This window comes from Monodon monoceros, unplaced genomic scaffold (assembly GCF_005190385.1).
Source record: "Monodon monoceros isolate NGI ecotype Baffin Bay Population unplaced genomic scaffold, NGI_Narwhal_1 Super_Scaffold_6, whole genome shotgun sequence".
Classification (NCBI taxonomy): Eukaryota; Metazoa; Chordata; class Mammalia; order Artiodactyla; family Monodontidae; genus Monodon; species Monodon monoceros.
In genome coordinates this window covers 99,183,285-99,201,019 of record NW_021703783.1, presented here as the reverse complement: position 1 = coordinate 99,201,019, position 17,735 = coordinate 99,183,285, and the positions used below count along the sequence as shown (strand labels likewise).

Here is a 17,735-nt window from a genome sequence, read left to right as displayed (position 1 = left end):
CACCTCGCTCTTTCTTTTCCATGCTCTAATCTCATGTTTGTTTCTATAGCCCCTCTTTCCTGCCTACTCTGGGGTCATCACATATTTTTAGCATACCACTTCAATTCCACTTTCAGCTTTCTAGGTAAAACTGCATTATTTTCTAGAGGTCTCACTATGGATTATATTATGTTATCACACTCAATTTAAGGTTAATATTAAGTGATTTCTGAAAAAAAATAGGAACCTCATCACATTTTCTGTTTGTACCACAATCTTTGGGCTATATACCTTTATACAGAGATAAATAAAACCTCTGTACATTTTAAACCCAATAATATGTATTCTAAAGAAATTATGAGACTGTGTACACATGCATATTTGTTTTTATTTATAGAATACTTTAGCATTTCTTGCACTGCAGTACTACTACTGGCAGGGAATTTTCTCAGCTTTGTTTTACTGGAAATGTCTTTATTTCACATTCTATTTTGAGGAATAGTTTTTCTGGAAATAGAATCTTTAGTTGGCAGACATTTTTTCCCTTGGACACTTCAGATTGTCTCTGCAGTGTCTGATATCTCTGTTTTTTTTTTTTTTTTTTAATTGAAGTATAGTTGATTTACAATGTTGTGTTAGTTTCAAGTATACAGCAAATTGAGTCAAGTGTATATATATATATATATATATATGGAGGGGGAGTTTTTCAGATTATTTTCCCTTATAGGTTATTATAAAATATGGAGTATAGTTCCCTGTGCTATACAGTAGGTCCTTGTAGGTTATCTACTTTATATATAGTAGTGTGTATATATTAATCCCAAACTCCTAATTTATTCCTCCCCCCTTTCCCCTTTGGTAAGCATAAGTTTGTTCTCTATGTCTGTGGATCTATTTCTGTTTTGTAAATAAGTTCATTTGTTTCACTTTTTATGTTGCACCTATAAGTGGTAGCCTATGGTATTTGTCTGTGTCTGACTTACTTCACTCAGTATGATCATCTCTAGGTGCACCCATGATGCCACAAATGGCATCATTTCATTCTTTTTCATGGCTGAGTAGTATTCCATTGTATATATGTACCACAATTCCTTTATCCACTCCTCTGTCGATGGCCTCACTGGTTTCTGTTGGGACATCAGCCATGAGTCCCATCACTGTACCCTCCATGAAATGCGTCATTTTCTCTCACTGTTTTCAAGGATGTCTCTTTGTCTTTCAGAGGTTTGAATACCATATGCCTTGTTGTAGTTTCTTGTGTTTATTCCACTTTGGGTTGTTGATCTGATGAATCTGTATGAATGTTTTCACCAGATTTGGGGAGCCTTGGCCATTGTTCCTACAAATGCTGTTTCTGCTCCACATTTTCTCTTCTCTCATTCCAGGGACCTAATTTCCACCGATACTGGGCAGGTTCATATTGTCCCCAAAGGTCTCTGAAGCTTTTACAACTTTCTTCCATCATTTCTGTCCGTTTTTCAGGTTGAGTCCTTTTACTGGTCTCTCTTCAGACTCACCAGCTTTCTCCTCTGCTGGCTGCGGTCTTCTGTTGAGCCCATCTGGTCAATTTTTCAATTTATGTCCTGATATTGTAATTTCCTCCTGTAGAACTGCTCTTCTGTTGTCTTAATTTCTTTGCTGAAATTCTCTATCTATTTACTCATGAATACCACATTGTCTTTTAATTATTTGGACACCTTTATAAGAGCTACTTGGAAGTCTTGCTAAATCCAACGGCAGGGCTGGCTCCGATTGGTTTCTACGTCTGAATTCTTTCCTGAGTACACATCACGCATCCCTGCTCCTTTGCATGCCTGATAAATCTTGGTGGAAAGCTCGTTGTAAGTAGTATGTTGTGGGCACTCTGAAATGTCTGCTGTTTCTGAGGGTTGTCGGTTTTTGTTACAGCTGGTGGTGACTTTGCCTGCCCTCAGAAACTGAGAAATCTGTCTTCCCCGAAGTGTGGAGAAGCTGATGTTTCTGCTTAGGGCTTTGTTTCGTGTTGTTCTGGTTTCCAGCTGTGCTTATTTTCTCCTGACTCCATGTGTGCATCCTACACCTATGTGGTCTAGTGCTCACCTGAGGATTTGGGCAGAGTGCATTCTCAGGTTTGGGGGCTAGCCCACTTTCTGGGTCTCTGGTGTCTGTCTTCCTCGACCACCCCGTGTTCTTCCTTCTGACACCTCAAGCCGGAGACGCTCCTCTCTCGGTGGCCTGGACCGTGCAGGTTGGGGAATGTCCTCGGTCAAAGTCATGGCCTTCCTAAACACATCATCACAAATAATGTCTCCAGTTTCTGCCCCACGGTCCTGTGCTGCTTAGTGGTCAGCTAGGCACTCGGGCAAACCTGATGCTCAGCTTTGGATCTGGACCCATTGGTGCCCTTTGCTCACAAAGGTCCTCCTTACATTCCCTGCTGCCCCGAGCTATGTCACCTGCTGCCTCATGCGTCAAAGCTGTGTTTTCTATCACCAAACCTGGGGTTTTGGGAGCAGCCCCAGGAAGAAAGCCACAAAAATGCAGCTCTTACCTGATCAGCAGCGTTCTTTCAAAAGTAAATTCTTCATCATTTCTTCCTGCCTTTATTCAGTGCTTTCAAAGGGCTGTGCTGGGGAACTGAATTCGGGTTGTGTAGCTGTTTTCTTGGGAAGAGTTGCCGAACCTCACCATCCTACCATTACCAGCATCCCACCTCCCGCAGTCCTTGTTCCTTCCTGAACCTCCGAGCTTCCACCTGGGGTACTTTCTTTCCTGTCTCATCCTTTAGTATTTCCTGGAGTAAGAGTCTTTTAGCAGTGCATTCTCTCAGTTTTAATTTTTCTTCAAGTATCTTTATTTTGCCATCGTTTTCAAAGCGTACCTCGGCTAGACATAGAATTTTAAGTTGGAATGGTTGACTTTTCTCCCCCAGAACTTCCAAAGTAACCCACTGCTGTCTGGTTTACACAGTCTTGTTTATCCATGGCCCTCGTGTGTCCAGCACATGGTTTGTCTGATGTTTCCTCTGCTGATCTCGGCTGGGCTCACGATGGTTGTCAGCTGGGCTTGGATGGCCTCACGTGTTATTTCGTCCTCCTGTGGCATCACCTAGACTGGGTCACATGGTAATAGGATGTGACAGCATCAAGAGCAGGAAAATTCTAAGAAGCCAGTGCCTTTTAAACGTTTGCCTGCATCACATTTGCTGTTGTTTGATTGGCCGAAGGGTGTCACATGACCAAGCTCAGCATCAGTGTGTGAGCCACAGTGGCTGTCATGGCAACGATCCACCATGGTGGCCCCATGATTCCCATCCCCAAAGTCTCCTTCCTTTAGGGCTCCAGCTCATGGTCCAGGGTCACTCTCTGTCCCCTAGTGTGCCTGGTTAATTGTTCATTTGCATGTGTCCAGGGCAGGGCTTGCTGTACGGCTCCACTCTTGATGCTAACAGCTGTGATGCATGTGCCATGGAACCTTCCAGAACCCACAAGCTGGCTGAGAAACTTAAGTACAGAGGAGTCAATCCACGTTGCTCACAGGGCTACCTCTCCTTCACCCAGGGCCTGGCCAGGGACTGCTGTACCCTCCCTTGGAGCCTCAGCTGACTGTCTCCTCCCCTTTCAAATAGAACCTTCAGAAACATCCCAGCAGGCCACCCTCACATTCACACTGAGAGCCCCCAAGGCCCTGCGTGCAGACACTCAGTTTATTCCACAAACATTTGAACATTCACTTAACAGGTGTGGTGAGAGTTGACGGTCACCAGGCTCTGGAGATGCAAGAAAAGATGCAGCCCCTTCCCGTGGGTCTTTATGTCCAGGAGACTAGGGAAACGCACGTGACCCTTGGGCTGGGCAGCGGACGCTTGGGGAGTCCATGTTTCAAGATGGGAAGAATCTTATTCCCTGAAAAGCCCAAAGTGGAATCTGACCAGGAGAGCAAAGGCAGAGTTTAAAGAGGGCGTCAATCTGAGGCACGTGAGGGGAAGCGGGAAGGAAGCTGACACATGTGGGGCTGTAGGCAGCTTCCCTTCACGGGGGCTCCGTGTCCTGAGGCTCGGCTGAGGCCGTGTCCTGGCCTTGATGCTGTCTCCACGCCTCTCCTTCTTCTTGTTCAGATGTTCCGGTGTGGCTTTGAACCCACAGGATGCAGGTTGACCCACAGAGTCTCTGTGCTCTGCATGCCTGCACCAGGGAGTGGGTCCTCGGCCCTGGGTGCTCGGGGGGGTCTGTGGCCACCCTGATGCTCACAGGCCCACCACCCAGCTGGTGACCTGCTTGGGCCCGTCTCTTGGTGGCTGGGAGGATGGTCTTCTCTTAGAATTCCTCGTGCAGGCAGGTTGCCATTCACTTCATTAAGAAGGAAAGGGTTGAACAGAGCCCAGGAGACGGTGCTTTGAACGGGCATCTTGTTTCTGCCAGATCATGCTGGGTGTGTACAGCACAGGGCGTGGTGGTGATCCTGGGGGTGTGGCCATGGAAGGTCCACCACGTGTCCTGCCTGTGCTCTGCGGGGGTGGGGAAGTGACCAGGGTCCGTGCCCCAAAGAAGTCACATCCAGTGCCACCTGGCACGTCACCATCGGACAGGGCACCTCTCAGGGCCCGGTCTGGAGGCCGTGCCGTGAGCCTCAGAGAAGCAGAGGGCAGGTCTAGACCGGCTTCTGAAAAACCTTGAGTGGGAAGGAAAGCAAAGCAGAGACCCAAACTTCGAATTTCAACCAATCCCAAAAGAAGGCTACTCTGGGTTCAAGGCTTTGTCTCAAACAGATGAGGACAACTTACGTCGTGATGGGCCCTGACCCCCGCATCGAGCAGCGGGCCCCCCTCCCCTCCCCGCGCTGACCCTGATGGAGACGACATTTACCCATCTGCTTGGTGGGGGGCTGCCTTCCCCGGGCCTCCCCCGACCCTGCAGCAGAGTCTGGACCCAGCAGGGCCGACATTTCATCTGCTCTGTTGCCCGCCGTCCCCCAGCGCCAGGGCTCAGCCACGCTGGGTGGGCTGCCGTGAAAGCGCAGGTGAGCGGCGAGTGAGGGATTCCTGTCATGGGGAGGGGAGCGGGGGGGGGGATGCTGGTGAGAAGGGGAAGGCCCACCAGAGGCGGCACCCAGGGAAGCGTCTGGGAGCAGGTATGGCCCCTTGGGGAGCGATGGCCACTGCGTTTGGTTCCCCTGTGCCTGTTCCCTACAGCATCTTTCCCCCTTCTCACATTTTCTTTTCCTTTTTTGAAAAACCGCAGTTTCTCTGGAAGTCCACGTCGGACACTGCCGTCCGCGCTCTGGGGCTGATTCTGCTGCCCGACGTTTCTGGGGTCCGGGCTCCTGGGTGCCCCTCTCTTCGCCTCTGGTCCATGGGACTCATGTTTGGGGGACACATCTCAGGAGGGCCCTGAGTGGCCGAGTGGAAGGTGTGTCCCAGCAGAGGGACGCTGGACTTGTCTCTGGCACCCACCGTGCCAGGCCAGGAGCACTTTTATATCACTGAGCCCCCAGGGAACCCCTCCTCCCCGAAGACAGGCCAAGCTCAGGGTCTGGGCCCAGGACCCCTCCTCCTGTGGACAACAGATGGGGCCTGACACAGACACCAGGATAATGACACACATCATGGACACTGCCACAGACACACACACACACACACACGGACATTCACACACGCACAGACACACGCAGACACCTCCGAGGATCAAGCAACCACTGGAAAGCTAATTTTGAAAACAAAAATTTCCCTGACAATCTGACAGAGTAGGATCCTGCTAACACACACCCCAATTTAGTGTCTGAACACAGTTTTCACCCACTGCGCCGGCACATTTGCATTTGTATTGCTTCCCCAGCAGGTATTTCCCTGGAGCCTCACTGGAAGGGCCTGGAGAACAGCACTCACCGGCAAAGGGAGGAGAGGCCCCGCTGCCCGGCTCTGGGAGCTTCGCTCAGGCCCTCACACCATCCCCACATGGTGGAGCCTCAGGGCATCTGAGCCTGGCTGACACCGCACCCCCCCCCCCCGCCCCCACCCACGAACCCTCCCACACGCATTACACAGGCTATTTCCCCAAAGGGATGGGCCGCCTCCGGCCTCAACTCACCCCCCCCGATGACTGAGGGGCTCTCACAGTCATAATTAAGGGGAATTTTATGAACCCCAAGCAGAAACCTAAGTTTAATTATTCGAAAGTCAGAAGCTCATTCTCTCTGGGCGACTTATGACAGTCTGCCTCCAGCCTTGGGGGTGAGATCGGGCTCCGATTTAGGCATTAAACTGATAACGTGACCGAATCGATTTCATTAATGGATCTGTCATCATCGCAGTTCATGATGGGAGCTCGGCACCAGGAACTGACAACAGCCCTTGAGAAACTGGGCAGGGGGAGAGTCCATCGAGCTGGCAGCCACGCACGTTAATGATCCTGCTGCCGGGACCAGCTCTCCCCGCGGCGTCCGCCCTCTGCCCCTGGGTCCCCTGGGGTTGCTCTCGTCCTCCTGCGTGCAGGGGCCCGAGACCATGGAGGCATCTGGAGGACCCAGGGCACCTGCTCAGGGAGGGTGAGTCGCGGGGCCCCTGAGCATCAGGGGACTTTCCCTGTAGGGACACCAGCAACCTCCCAACGCGTACAGCATATGGAAGCTACTCCCGGACCATGTGGATTCTGGGGACTTGTGTCCTGCGTTCACGCTCCCGACTCCTAAGCCCTCAGGCTGCTCTGCCTCCTGCCTCCAGCCATGGGGCTGAAGGGAGGCCGCAAAGGGCTGACGGGGTTCCCGCCACTGTCTGTGTCAGCAGGAGCCCCGGGCCCTGGGCTTTTGGCCCTGACGTGGCCCCTCCCGCCTCGGCCCCGTCAGACTGTCTCCCAGTGGGCCGTGTGGCTGAGCGTGTTAGCTGACGTGGCTTTTCTGGGGCGAGACTGGGCAGGCACGTGGGTCCAGGACTCTGCACGTGGACATGGAAAGCCCATCCAACTCTCTCGGGAGGGAGTCCAGGCTGCCTGTCTGCCCGGCTTGGTGAGGCCTCATCCCTCGGGAAAGGTCCTGGGAGGCCCCGGCAATGGGGCCCCAGAACTGCAGGGGCAGCAGGGCCCATCCTTGGAATACGGGGGCCTGGGCCTGGATGTGCCCGCTGGGCCGCAGCCCGTCACTCAGGGCAGTGCAGCTGCGCTCCCCGGACAGGGAGGGGAGGGCTTTGTTCAAGGGTTTACGGCCAACCTCTGACTGAGGGCTAACCCTGTCAAAGCCTGGGCAGCGTGAGACCAAGCTCCCAAAGGAGCCTCCGAGAATGACTCTCATCTCCCCTCTCCCCTCCCCAAGGAGCGTCAGAACCCTGGCGGTGACCATGGGCTCAGCGTGAGTCTCAGTGTCTCCCTGGCAATGGGAGCTTTTCCTTTCTTGGTCTTCCCAGGAGTGAGGCTGGGCTCAAACGGGAGGGTCGAGTTGTGAGGTTTGTGTGGAAGGCACCATTTCTACGCTTAGCGACAGCACATGACCAGAACGCTCCCCTTGACCAAATTTTATCAGGCCCCTGGAGTCCTGCGCTCAGCCAGACCTGGCCTTGGGATTCCGTGTGCATTCTCGACGGGCCCCATCTTGGCTAGGGTCCTACTGAGTCAGTCTAGAGGGACCCCCACCTTCGCCGACGTGCCTACAGGAAGAACCCCCTGCGCCCGGCGTCTCCGGTCCTGGTCTCCCGTCCACTCTGCTCCTTGGCTGTAAATCCCCGGCTGTCTGCTGCATTGGGAGGGGAGCCTGACCTCCCCAGTTGCCCTGGTCCTCCATGAAATCTTGCTGACCGTTTTCCTACGCGTCAGAGTAACTCTTCCTTACTGCTCACCCTCTGCAGAGCTGGTGGACTGTACGGTGGGGACACGCCCTCGGACGGCACCTGTGCCGCTTCCCACGCTCACTTCCCACCTTTACGACGGGACTGGATGGCGCAGCTGGCCGAGATGGGCGACTTTCAGGCTCCTATTGCCCCAGGGACGAAGGGCGATGTCACATGCAGGTCCATTGGGTGCTGCCCCAGCTGCAAGGGCCCCCTGCCCGCCACCCCACCAAGGAAAGAGACAGATTTCATCCCTGCAGCCCTGGCGGAAGGAATAAATGAGGTGACATCTGTAAAAGCGGAAAATTAATATTATTTTAAAGCAATTCCATGACCCTGGGCACAGAAGGAAGAAATAAAAGGTATTTCAGATGCAGTGTGGCCCCTAAAGATGCCAACGACTAAATGGAAAAAATACATATGACCAGGAAACTAGACAGCCAGCTGGAAAGGCGGCACACGCGCCCTTCGGGGCAGCGAGACTGGGGAGACCACCCCCATGTTCAGCAGGGACACCCAATGCCCCAGGCTGGGACCCCAGCCAGAGTGGAGAGGTGGCGGCTCGTCTGCTGGGCGATCAGGCCCTGCCTTTGAGGCCTGGGGTGCGGCTGAGAGATAGAAAGACACACAGACCTCTGGAAACAGACCAGGGGCTCTGATCACTCACCCACCGGGAGCAGCGGGGAGCACGGGGCAGCGCTCATTCACCGCCATCACCGCAGCTCCCGCAAAGGCCTGCACGCCGTCCCTTGTCTGGGAGCAGCTGAGCCCCGTGTCCACGGGGCAGTGGCCCCCGGGGGCAGGGTGGAGGGCGTGAGCAACCCCCGGGGAGTGGGCGCCTGTGAACCTTCATCTTAGCGTGTGTGGGGACGGCCAGCAGGTTCGGGTGGGCACAGGCGGGCACGCGTCTGCTGGGGGCGGCTGCTGTCCCCAGCTGTCCTGAGGTCCTGCGCCTGCGCTGAGCAGCCCAGACGCCCGTCCCAGCCCCACTCATCGCCCCCGCCCTGGGCCTCTGAGCCCACTTCCTTCGCCCCTCCCCATCTGCCTTCTGTAGCCCTTCCCCCGCGGCTCACCTGCCCCACCCGCTGCGGAAGCAGACAGGGGCCCCTCCTGCACCCACTATGGCCTTTCCCTGGGCTGGGCCGACCCAGGCCACTAAGGGAGCAGGGCCAGTGTGCCGGGAGCCTTTCTCAGCCCTGAAGTGGGTCCTCTCCACACACTCAGGACACTGTCACTGGTTCTGCTGGGGGCACGGTGCCCACCATCAGTCAGATCAGCAGGCCGGGCAGGCCGGGCACTCCTCGCAGAGCCCAGCACCCTGGGAATCTTCGGGAACCTTCCGGTCCTCACGTTCCACGAGGGGGTTTCCAGAGAAGCACACTTTCTGTGGGTGCCAGCCTCTCTGGGCGATGGTCAGCTCAGGACAAGGATGGCAAAGGGGTCCCCTCCCAAAGGCCAACGTGACAAGTTACTGTGGCACGTGGCACATCAGCAGGAGAGGCCTCGGCAACATCGGGGCCACAGTGTCCACTGGGGTCGACCCACCCCAGGTGCCCTCTGGACCGACACGACGCCTCTGGGCATGACCTGGGGCTCCTGGAGGCTCCTCCTCGGACCCCTGACTTAGAAAGTGCACAGAACATGAAGGTGACCGTGAAAAAACAGGCACGTGTACGCACACGTGCACACACTACCTACACAGGCTTGTACACACATCCTGGCTGGCCAGTCCCGGAACTGACCATGGCGCCTTCGCCTGATCACTGTAGCAACGGTGACAGTGGGACCCACGAGGAAGCCCTGCTCGGACCCTGACCCGGAGCTGCACCTGCCCCACAGCCATTGCCTGCAGCCTGGGTTCACATTAACACCCTCGAAGAGGCAGAGCCAGGATGCAGGCCAACAGGTGGCCATGGAGACTAGCCGTTAAAGGTGGCCTCAGGACCGGGTTCTGAGAGATGGAGCAGTGCACCGGTGGCACTAATCACAGAGCCGCCCCTAAATAAACACGCCTCCCGTTCTCTAAGGACGCCGCCCTGCGCGCCAGGAGAGTCTCGTGCCGAATGAGAACGGTCTTCCTTGATCTTCAGGAAACCTGGTGAACTCGGCCCAATTCCCTCTATTCCGCCAACGGGGAAGCTGAGGCCCAGAGAATAGGCGCATCTCAGCTTTGCTGGCAGCTCAGACAGGACTGACGCCAGATTCCCACCCTTCCCATCACACAGCGGGGCGGCCACCCCCAGGGCCAGGCCGTATGCCAAAGGAACGCTGCCCTCGGGCAAGGCTGTCCTGTAGGGGCTGTGGGAGTGGCCAGCCGGCAGTCGGGGAGGACGGTCTGAATCCTCCCCTTCCTGGGGGCAGCGACCGTGCCCGTCTCAGCCTCAGGTCACAGCAGGGCTGGGACGGGCCGTGGAGGGAGTGCGTGACCATCCATCCCCCACACGGGGAGGTGGACCTCACGTCTTTTCCCCAGCCTGGAGGTGGGCAGCAACGATGCCTCTCGAACTTGGTGGGTCAGGAGACTGAGGCCAGCAGTTCAGGTCAGCGAACAGCAGACGCGCAGCTTCCATGGCAGAGCCAGACTCTCCCCAGACTTGGGACGTCTGGCGTGGCTGGGAGCAGAGGAGGTGCAGGCAGACGCTGCTTCCCGCAGAAGCCTCTGCAGGCGGCTCTGGGTGCTTGCGTGTCCCCCGATCACGGAGACGTCCCCAGCAGGCACACGGGCTTGGGGCAGGAGGGGAGAGCCCTGCTTAGGGGAACGTTGGACTTGGACAGGCGGACTGTTTGTTCCTGCAGCGCCACCCAACCCATCCTGACCGGTACACACCCTTGGATCCGGCTGGAGACCCGTGTCCGCTTTTACGAGCCCTGGTGGCCCAGAAGCTCTTTTCTTTTCCCTAGCTTCACGATTTTGTTTTTCCCCCCGCTTTGCCCAGAAGTCTCCGGAGTAGCGGCTGTGCGTGCGGCTCTCCCGTGGGCTGCTTCACCTCCTGCACGTGAACCCCGGCCCCTTCCAGCTCGTTTCTCCGCGTGGACAGAGGGCGGAGGCGAGGGTGGGCCCCTCTCCCCATCAAGCTGCCCTGCCTTGTTTGGGCTCCATGGCAAAGCCCCCAAGCCGCTCCCTGAGGTACACCCCCCGGGGAAGGCCCTTTCTGGCAAGGGCACCCAGGCCCCCTCGAGAGGGGAAGGGCCCACCTGGGGGTCCCTGTGGCAGCAGCTAGGTCTGCATTCTGTCCTTTTCCTACCTCCCAGGACAAGCCCGGCTCTGTGCCAGAGGGCGGGGCTCTCCTTACTCCCTGTAACAGCTCCAAAGGCCAGTGAGGTCTCCTTAAATCAAGCACAGAACTCGAATGGCCCGCGGCCCGCCCCCCAGGCCGCAGGTCCCAGGGTTGACGTTTTATCAAGAGCAGTTGGAAGCAGACAGGCAAGGCCTCCCCCAATGCACACACACCTGTAGGTGATGGATCCTGAACATGCCAAACAGTGCTCTCTGGAGGTCCGAGCGGATTTCGCGGGGAAGGGGGTCCTTTAGACGAGGGTCCCCTTCTGGAGCCCTTGAGTGGGGTTCTGCTCCTGGAACTGGGGGCATGTGCGGGAAGGGCCTGGCTCACTGACCCTGGGGGAGGGCTGAATGGACGTGTCTGTCAACTTCCCACTGGCTTGGCCAGGAGCACACGGCTTCCCAGGGGATAGTAGTTACGGGCCAGACGCTGTCTACGCGCCGGGGGCTGGGCTTCAGGGAGTATCCTTGGGGGTCCAGGAAAACCTGGAGGGCTCCTGACTGTGCACCATCACGGTGGGCCTGCCTCCCGGGAAGAGGCCCTGTCACCACCTGTGCCCAGGGCTCTGTCTCCACCAGCCACGCCGGCGACAGCCCTGTCCCAGGACACCGCGGCCAGCGAACAAAAGCCATGCTTATCAAAGGAGTTTTTCTTTATTTTCATAATTTAGCTGAATCGACACAAAACTGAATACTGTAAAACAAGGGAAAAAATGCTGTAACATATCAAATCTCCCAACCTCTGCCCTCGGAAGGTGTCTACACCCACTGTCAAAAGAAACAGGCGAGGGGGGTGGTGGTGGGGACGTTGGCGGCTGTGCCGGGCGACCCTCCCGGGGCCTCCCTCGCTGCCCCCGGGGTGAGCCCAGGCCGCGGAGCTTGGGGCTGGCCAGCTCGGGACAGCACGCTGCGTAGGCCGCCTCCTCTGTGATGACAAACCCCAACCTCGGCCAGTCCTTTTACCCCAGGATACACGTACCCATGAATTTGTGGTGACCGAAGGTAAATTATATACTCGTGGACATTGAAATGGGTCTTAAATAAATGGATTTTCTCTCCTGTCTTTAGTCTATGGGTGGCTGGAGCAGCTTCTATATAGTTTTTTTTTTTATCCTTTTTTTTTTTTTAGTAGCATAGACCTAGCATAATACTCCTGTTAATTGGACTCTTAGGTAGCATACTTAAGCTGAAACTCAGGAAAATAAAGGGACCTGGCACAGGGTGGACAGGGGAAGGTAAACCGTAACTGTCCCTTATTCGTGGGGCCTGGTGACCCCGCCTTGCAGGAGGGAAGTGGGAAGATGGGGGCTCCCCCATCCCCCGCTGTCTCCACCCTCTGACATGAAGACTGAGAAAGATAAGGGTGTCCGCTTGAGAAGACGAGGCCGGCCGCAAACTGCCTTCACGTTGCATCAACGGGAGAGGGGTAAGAAAAAGGGAACCAAAATCCATTGGAAGAAGCGTGATCAAAGGACTGGCCACTCCCACAACAGAGCCCCAGGGGGCAGGGACCACCCAACCCAAACCCAGCAAAAGGCAACGGGCCTCTCCGCTGGCACCGGCCAGCATGCCTGTGCCACCCCAGACCTGGTCCTCAGCTCGCTGCCCGCAGAGTCCTGCCCCTCGGCGGTGCCGGGCGCCCCTACGTCCGGGGATGCCGGTCCCCCGGCCCGCCCTCCCCAGAGACTTCGGGAACCCCCAGCCCCGGCCCACGTTTCACGACGGCCGGGGCTACCACATGAATTGTTAAATAGGATTTTCTACAAATATACAACATATAAAAACTGTTAAATATATAACTTTCGGCTTTGCAAAATACATTTAATGATCTCTTTCAAACAAGTGTTACTTTCGCTTTCTTTAATTTGCTTTCGGGAGCTAAATGGTGATCGGATGAGACAGCAGTCATGGGAGACCCGACATGCTCTTGGCGAATCCTGGATTATCCCACTATCAGAACGGAGCTGCAAAGAGGCGTGTTTAACTGGTTAAAACAGAAAGTGATTTTAGTACGAGGAAGTCCATCTAAGTACAGAGGAGCAGGTGTGCACAGCGAGCTGTGCTCCCGGCCAGGCGCACCCGCGGGGTCCACGTGGGGACATCGCCGGCCGTGTGTCCTCCGGCCGCATCCTCCGGCTGCTCGGGGGCCCCGCAGCGTTCGTGGGCTGTGCCTCTCCAGCGCGTCTCTGCCCCCGTGCCCCCCAGTCGAACCCAGGGACTCTGATGGTAAGTACGAGTCCGCGTTAAAATAGATTTTGCTCTTTGGTCTATTGAATATACTGAAAGGATAAGAAAATAAAAGCGATTCAGACAGTCTGGGGCACAAGGAGAGGCCACTTCTGCGCCCGAGACTCAGTCCTCCCCGGGCCCGGCGCTGTCCTCCTCTCTCGGGCTGGCTGGGCTGCAGCTGCCTCCGCCTCCTGGTCTGTGTCCGGGAGGGTGGCCAGGCCAGGTTCCAGGGACGCCCGGTGGCGCAGCCCTGCTGTATGTCCCAGGACTGACTCCTCGGGGAGGCCGGACAGAGTCAGCTCAGGCGGCCGAGGAAGCAGGCTGTCCTTGACAGGCTAGAGAAGCGGAGGGTGGGCGGGTGGCAGAGGGTGGGTGGCATCCACGGCCGACTGAGGATTGTGGCCTCTCCAGGGAGCCAGAGTCACTCCTGGGGCCCCTGTGGGGCTGCGTTTGTCAGGAGACCTGAGGGGCAGAGAAGAGAGCTGTCAGCCTCCGCAGACACCAAGGGTTCCCGTCGGGCATGGCGGGAACCCAGAGATCGTCCACGAGGCTGGCCTCGCCCGGACAGCACACTTGAAAGATGCCAGCAGCCTTCCTCGAGGACAAAAACCAGATCTCGGGCCCCAGTGCTGGAGGAGAACCCTACGCCTGTCACAGAGGGCAGCCCGGGGGCACCCCCTTCCTCTGGGCTCTGGGTGGGACCCCGCCCTTGGCCATGATGGGGGCATGCACTGGAGCTCCGTCAGCGGCCAGTGTGAGCTGCGTGTCCTCCGCCCCGTGCTGGCCAGGGCCTCGGGTCTGAGTTGCATCCAACTGTTTCCCTAACCGTGTCTTGCACTGTGCCCTGTACACAGCAGGTACTGCATAACTGCACAGAGCAGAGTGATGGAAACACGTGTGTCTCACCCCTACAGAGCCCCTGGGAGGCTGCAGAGCTGGGGTGTTCATGCTGGTTGATGAGGCCCCAAGCACCCACACCCAGCACCCCAGAGTCCCAGGAGATGCGACACAACAGGCCAGCTCACAGCCGTGAAGTGATGTGAGGGTTCCAGCCTCTGCTCTGGGGCAGCGGAGATATCACCTATAGAGTGACGGAGGCAGGAAAGCAGGGAGTGTGGTTTCCACAGAGCATCACAGCCTCAGGTGGTGGGACCTGTGTCCAGCAGCCTCCCGTCCCATGTCCCCGCTGGACCACTGGCTCCCTCATCCCCTAGGGTGGCCCCAATTTGAGGCAGGGACCCCGAGGCCTGGGGTCCCACAGACAGTATCCTGGTGGCCACTGCCTTTTAGGACCCTGGACCTGGGTCAGGCGCATGGGGCTGACCTCCCTGTACCGACTCCCAGCAGGCCCAGCTCTGCAGGGAGTGGACGGTGTTCTAGGGGTCCCACACACGCCATGGGAATGGGACGCAGCGGGTGTGATGGCCCGGGTGGGGCCTCTCCAGATGTGCTGGGGAGACCTCCCCCAGAAAGCCCCTCCCCTCTCCCTGCAGCTGCTTGTCCGCCTCCGGGCTGGTCCCGCGTCTACCCCATCCGGCCTGAGCCCCGGCCCTTTGCCACCTGCCTGCGGCCCCGGTCACACTCCCACCAGGCCCCGCCCACATCACAGGCCCCTGTCCCTGTCACGCGGACCACACCACGGCCTCCTGGCTCCTCCTGAGTCCTCAGCCGCTGGGCTGTGTGCAGGCTGTCCGGCTCACACGGGCCGCTCCCCAGGCCCCACCCTGAGGGCCTCACGCTGCCCGTCCGTCCTGTCCTACACTGCAATTAGCCGCCGGGGGCCGTGAGCCGGGCAAGCACTGTTCACATCTTCACTGTCTTCCCTCAGTGGCCGGCTCGGGGGGAATGTGGACTGACTGCCTCCGGCCTGCCGTCCTCCAGGACAGACAAGGCCCCTCCCCAGGTGGCTGGGCTGCACGTACCACCCCAGCTCTGACAGCGCCTCGACACTGCACTCAGAGCCCCTGCAGGGACCCTGCTCTCCACCTGCAGCTCCCAGACAGCAGCCAGGAGCCAGGAGGAAGGGCACCTGCCAGACAGGACTCAGCTTAGCCCCCCTCCTCCAAGCCCGTGGCCCTGGAACCCCGAGGCCGGCACAGGGTTCAAAGGAGCAGCTTTGAGAACCTCAGGTTTCCCTGACGCCCCCGCCGGACCGTGCTGTCTCCTCCCCAGCTCTGTGCGGAGCCCGCACACGCGGGCGCCCCGAATGCATCAGTGGTGAGGGAGTGTTAACTGGATTTAGGTGTTTCAGGCCCAAGGACACCTAGCAGGTTGATGGAAGAGCTGGACCAGAGCTGAGGGTGTCCAGGGAGGGTCAGAGCTCTCTGCCCCCAGCCCCAAGGGACTCAAGGCTGCCTGAGGCTCCAGGTTGGCAGGCGCCCACCCTCTCGGCAGGACTAGGGCCCCCACGGGGCTGTGGAAGCAGGGCCGCTGGGGGACCCCAAGGCAGCGAGCACACGTCCGGAAGTGACAGGGGCCCGAGAGAACCTGCACGTGCAGTTGCGGGTGCGCGTGGGCTCAGCCCTCGCTCTGTCTCCGCTGCCTGAAGCCCAGCCCAGAAGCGGGAGGGCACAGGGAGCAGAGCCAGGGCACGAGGGGGGGTCACCGTTCCGACCGCCGTAGGGTCCTAGCTGCAGAACTCTCTCCACATCTGGCCAGCTGCTGATCTCGGCCCAGGAACCCTGACCCTGACCCCAGTGGACGCCTCCAGCCCCAGCCTTCCCAAGTATGGCAAAGGCCTCCTTGCATGACATGCTTGACCCAGGAGTCCAGGAGTGGTGGTGACCCTCGCCTCACTCGGACCTTGCAGGCCCGCCCGTCCAGGTCCATCGCCCTGCTGACCATAGCACGTGGCAGCCGTCCCCTCCCCGACTTGTCTAGCCACGTCCACGACGGAGACCGTCCAGCACAGTCACTCACTGGCACCTGAGGGGTTAACCAAGAAAGGATGCACTGATTCTACTTTTTCTACCTACAAAATTGTATAAATTCTTATTTGTAGAGAAACGGGGAAACACATGAGTATAAAAAGAAAATAAAAATCTATCCACGTTTCCGTATCAGAAGATATTTGGATAAATTTAGTGTATTTCCTTCACACCCTTTAGAACATATCCATGTGTACGATGAGGGCCGGGTTCCGCGTGAACGTTTGCACTGTTTGTGAGAGCAGGTCAGCAGCCTGGTCTGTGCGATCGGCAATTCCTGGGCTGCACACATGCTCACGGGGCCCCCACTGGATGGACTCCCAGGGACCCGGGCTGTCTCAGTGCCCCCCGCTCCCCGCCTGGGGGGCTGCTTCTCGTCGTCTGCGAGCTGAGATGACAGAGGCTTCACGTCCGCCTTAATTCGACAGAAGAGAAGCAGGATTTGGCTGAGGGCTCATCTTCACTTCTCCTGATGACCAGAGGAGTAGAATAATCTTGCCAACGTGGTCCCCGGCCACTCGCACCGGCCCGTCTTGTCAGTTCATCTGCTCAGGTCTTGTATTTCTTACTGATCCGAACAAGATTGCGTGTATAATCTCAGCTGCACCCATGTGCACAGGCCAGGGAGAGTCCTGAGCACGTTTACTGTAGGCCTGCCTCCCAGCTTGGTCCACCCTTAACTTCCATTCATGGTGCACACACACGGAGGTTTTCGTTTGGGGGGAGTAAGCACGGCTGATGTTTCGTGAGGAAGCCCTCGCGGCTTGAAGCAATGCAGTCACTACATAAGTTCCACTGATTTCTTACAGTCACAGGTGTTTGCCCCCGTAGGTCCCCCATCCTGGGGGGGGGTCTCCACTTTCCTGCACGCACCCTGGCCTCTGGCGCTTCCTGCCCCAGGTGGGTGGGTGGGGAGGGCTGGATACAGGCCCCTGTCTGCTCTGGCCAGTTCCCCCAGTCAGGCCAGCCTAGAGACAGAACCCCTGAGCCCAGCGGGTCTGGAGGGACACAGAGGCCCGTCCAGCTAACTTCCGAGCCCTGGATGTCTGCTGCCTTCTCCTACCAGGCCCAGGCTAAGTGGGGAGGGAGGCAGGCCCAGAGCTGCCCGGAGAGGGTGGGCTGTCACCGGATCCCCCCGGCCAGAGCTCAGACACTCTCTGAGGCCTCTGTTGTCAGGCCCCCGGCACCTGCCTGGCCTTCAGGAACAGACAGGAGGCAGCCTGGTGTCCGCAGCGGCTGTGCTCAGATGGGACCCAAGTCCCGACCCAGCCAACAGCCGAGTGCTGGCTGCCAGCTCGTCCCCAGGCCTCGGGACCAGAGAAGAGGCCTGGAAGTCGGGTTTGCAGCCCAGAAAAGTCGTCAGAATGGCCAGGACGAGCTCCAGCAGAGCCACACAGGCTTTGCAGAAGCCAGCAGAGCCCTTCTGGCCTCAGAGAAGCGTTTCCAGCTGGGGAAGCACACGGCCGAGGCCCACGTCGGGCCTCACAGGGGTCCCCGCTCAGGGCCCCGTGCTGGCCCTCACAGCTCA

General features: G+C 57.6%; 1 protein-coding gene across 1 annotated transcript in view; it reads right to left on the bottom strand.

The window, feature by feature from the left end:
* Positions 1-12,851: 12,851 nt before the first annotated feature.
* TAFA5 (TAFA chemokine like family member 5) overlaps positions 12,852-17,735 on the bottom strand; it is a 192,365-nt gene continuing 187,481 nt past the window's right edge. Inside the window, exon 4 of the mRNA XM_029205210.1 lies at positions 12,852-13,742. Within this exon, the coding sequence (XP_029061043.1) occupies positions 13,734-13,742 (9 nt within the window). The 3' untranslated portion in view covers positions 12,852-13,733. The remainder of the gene's footprint in view (positions 13,743-17,735) is intronic.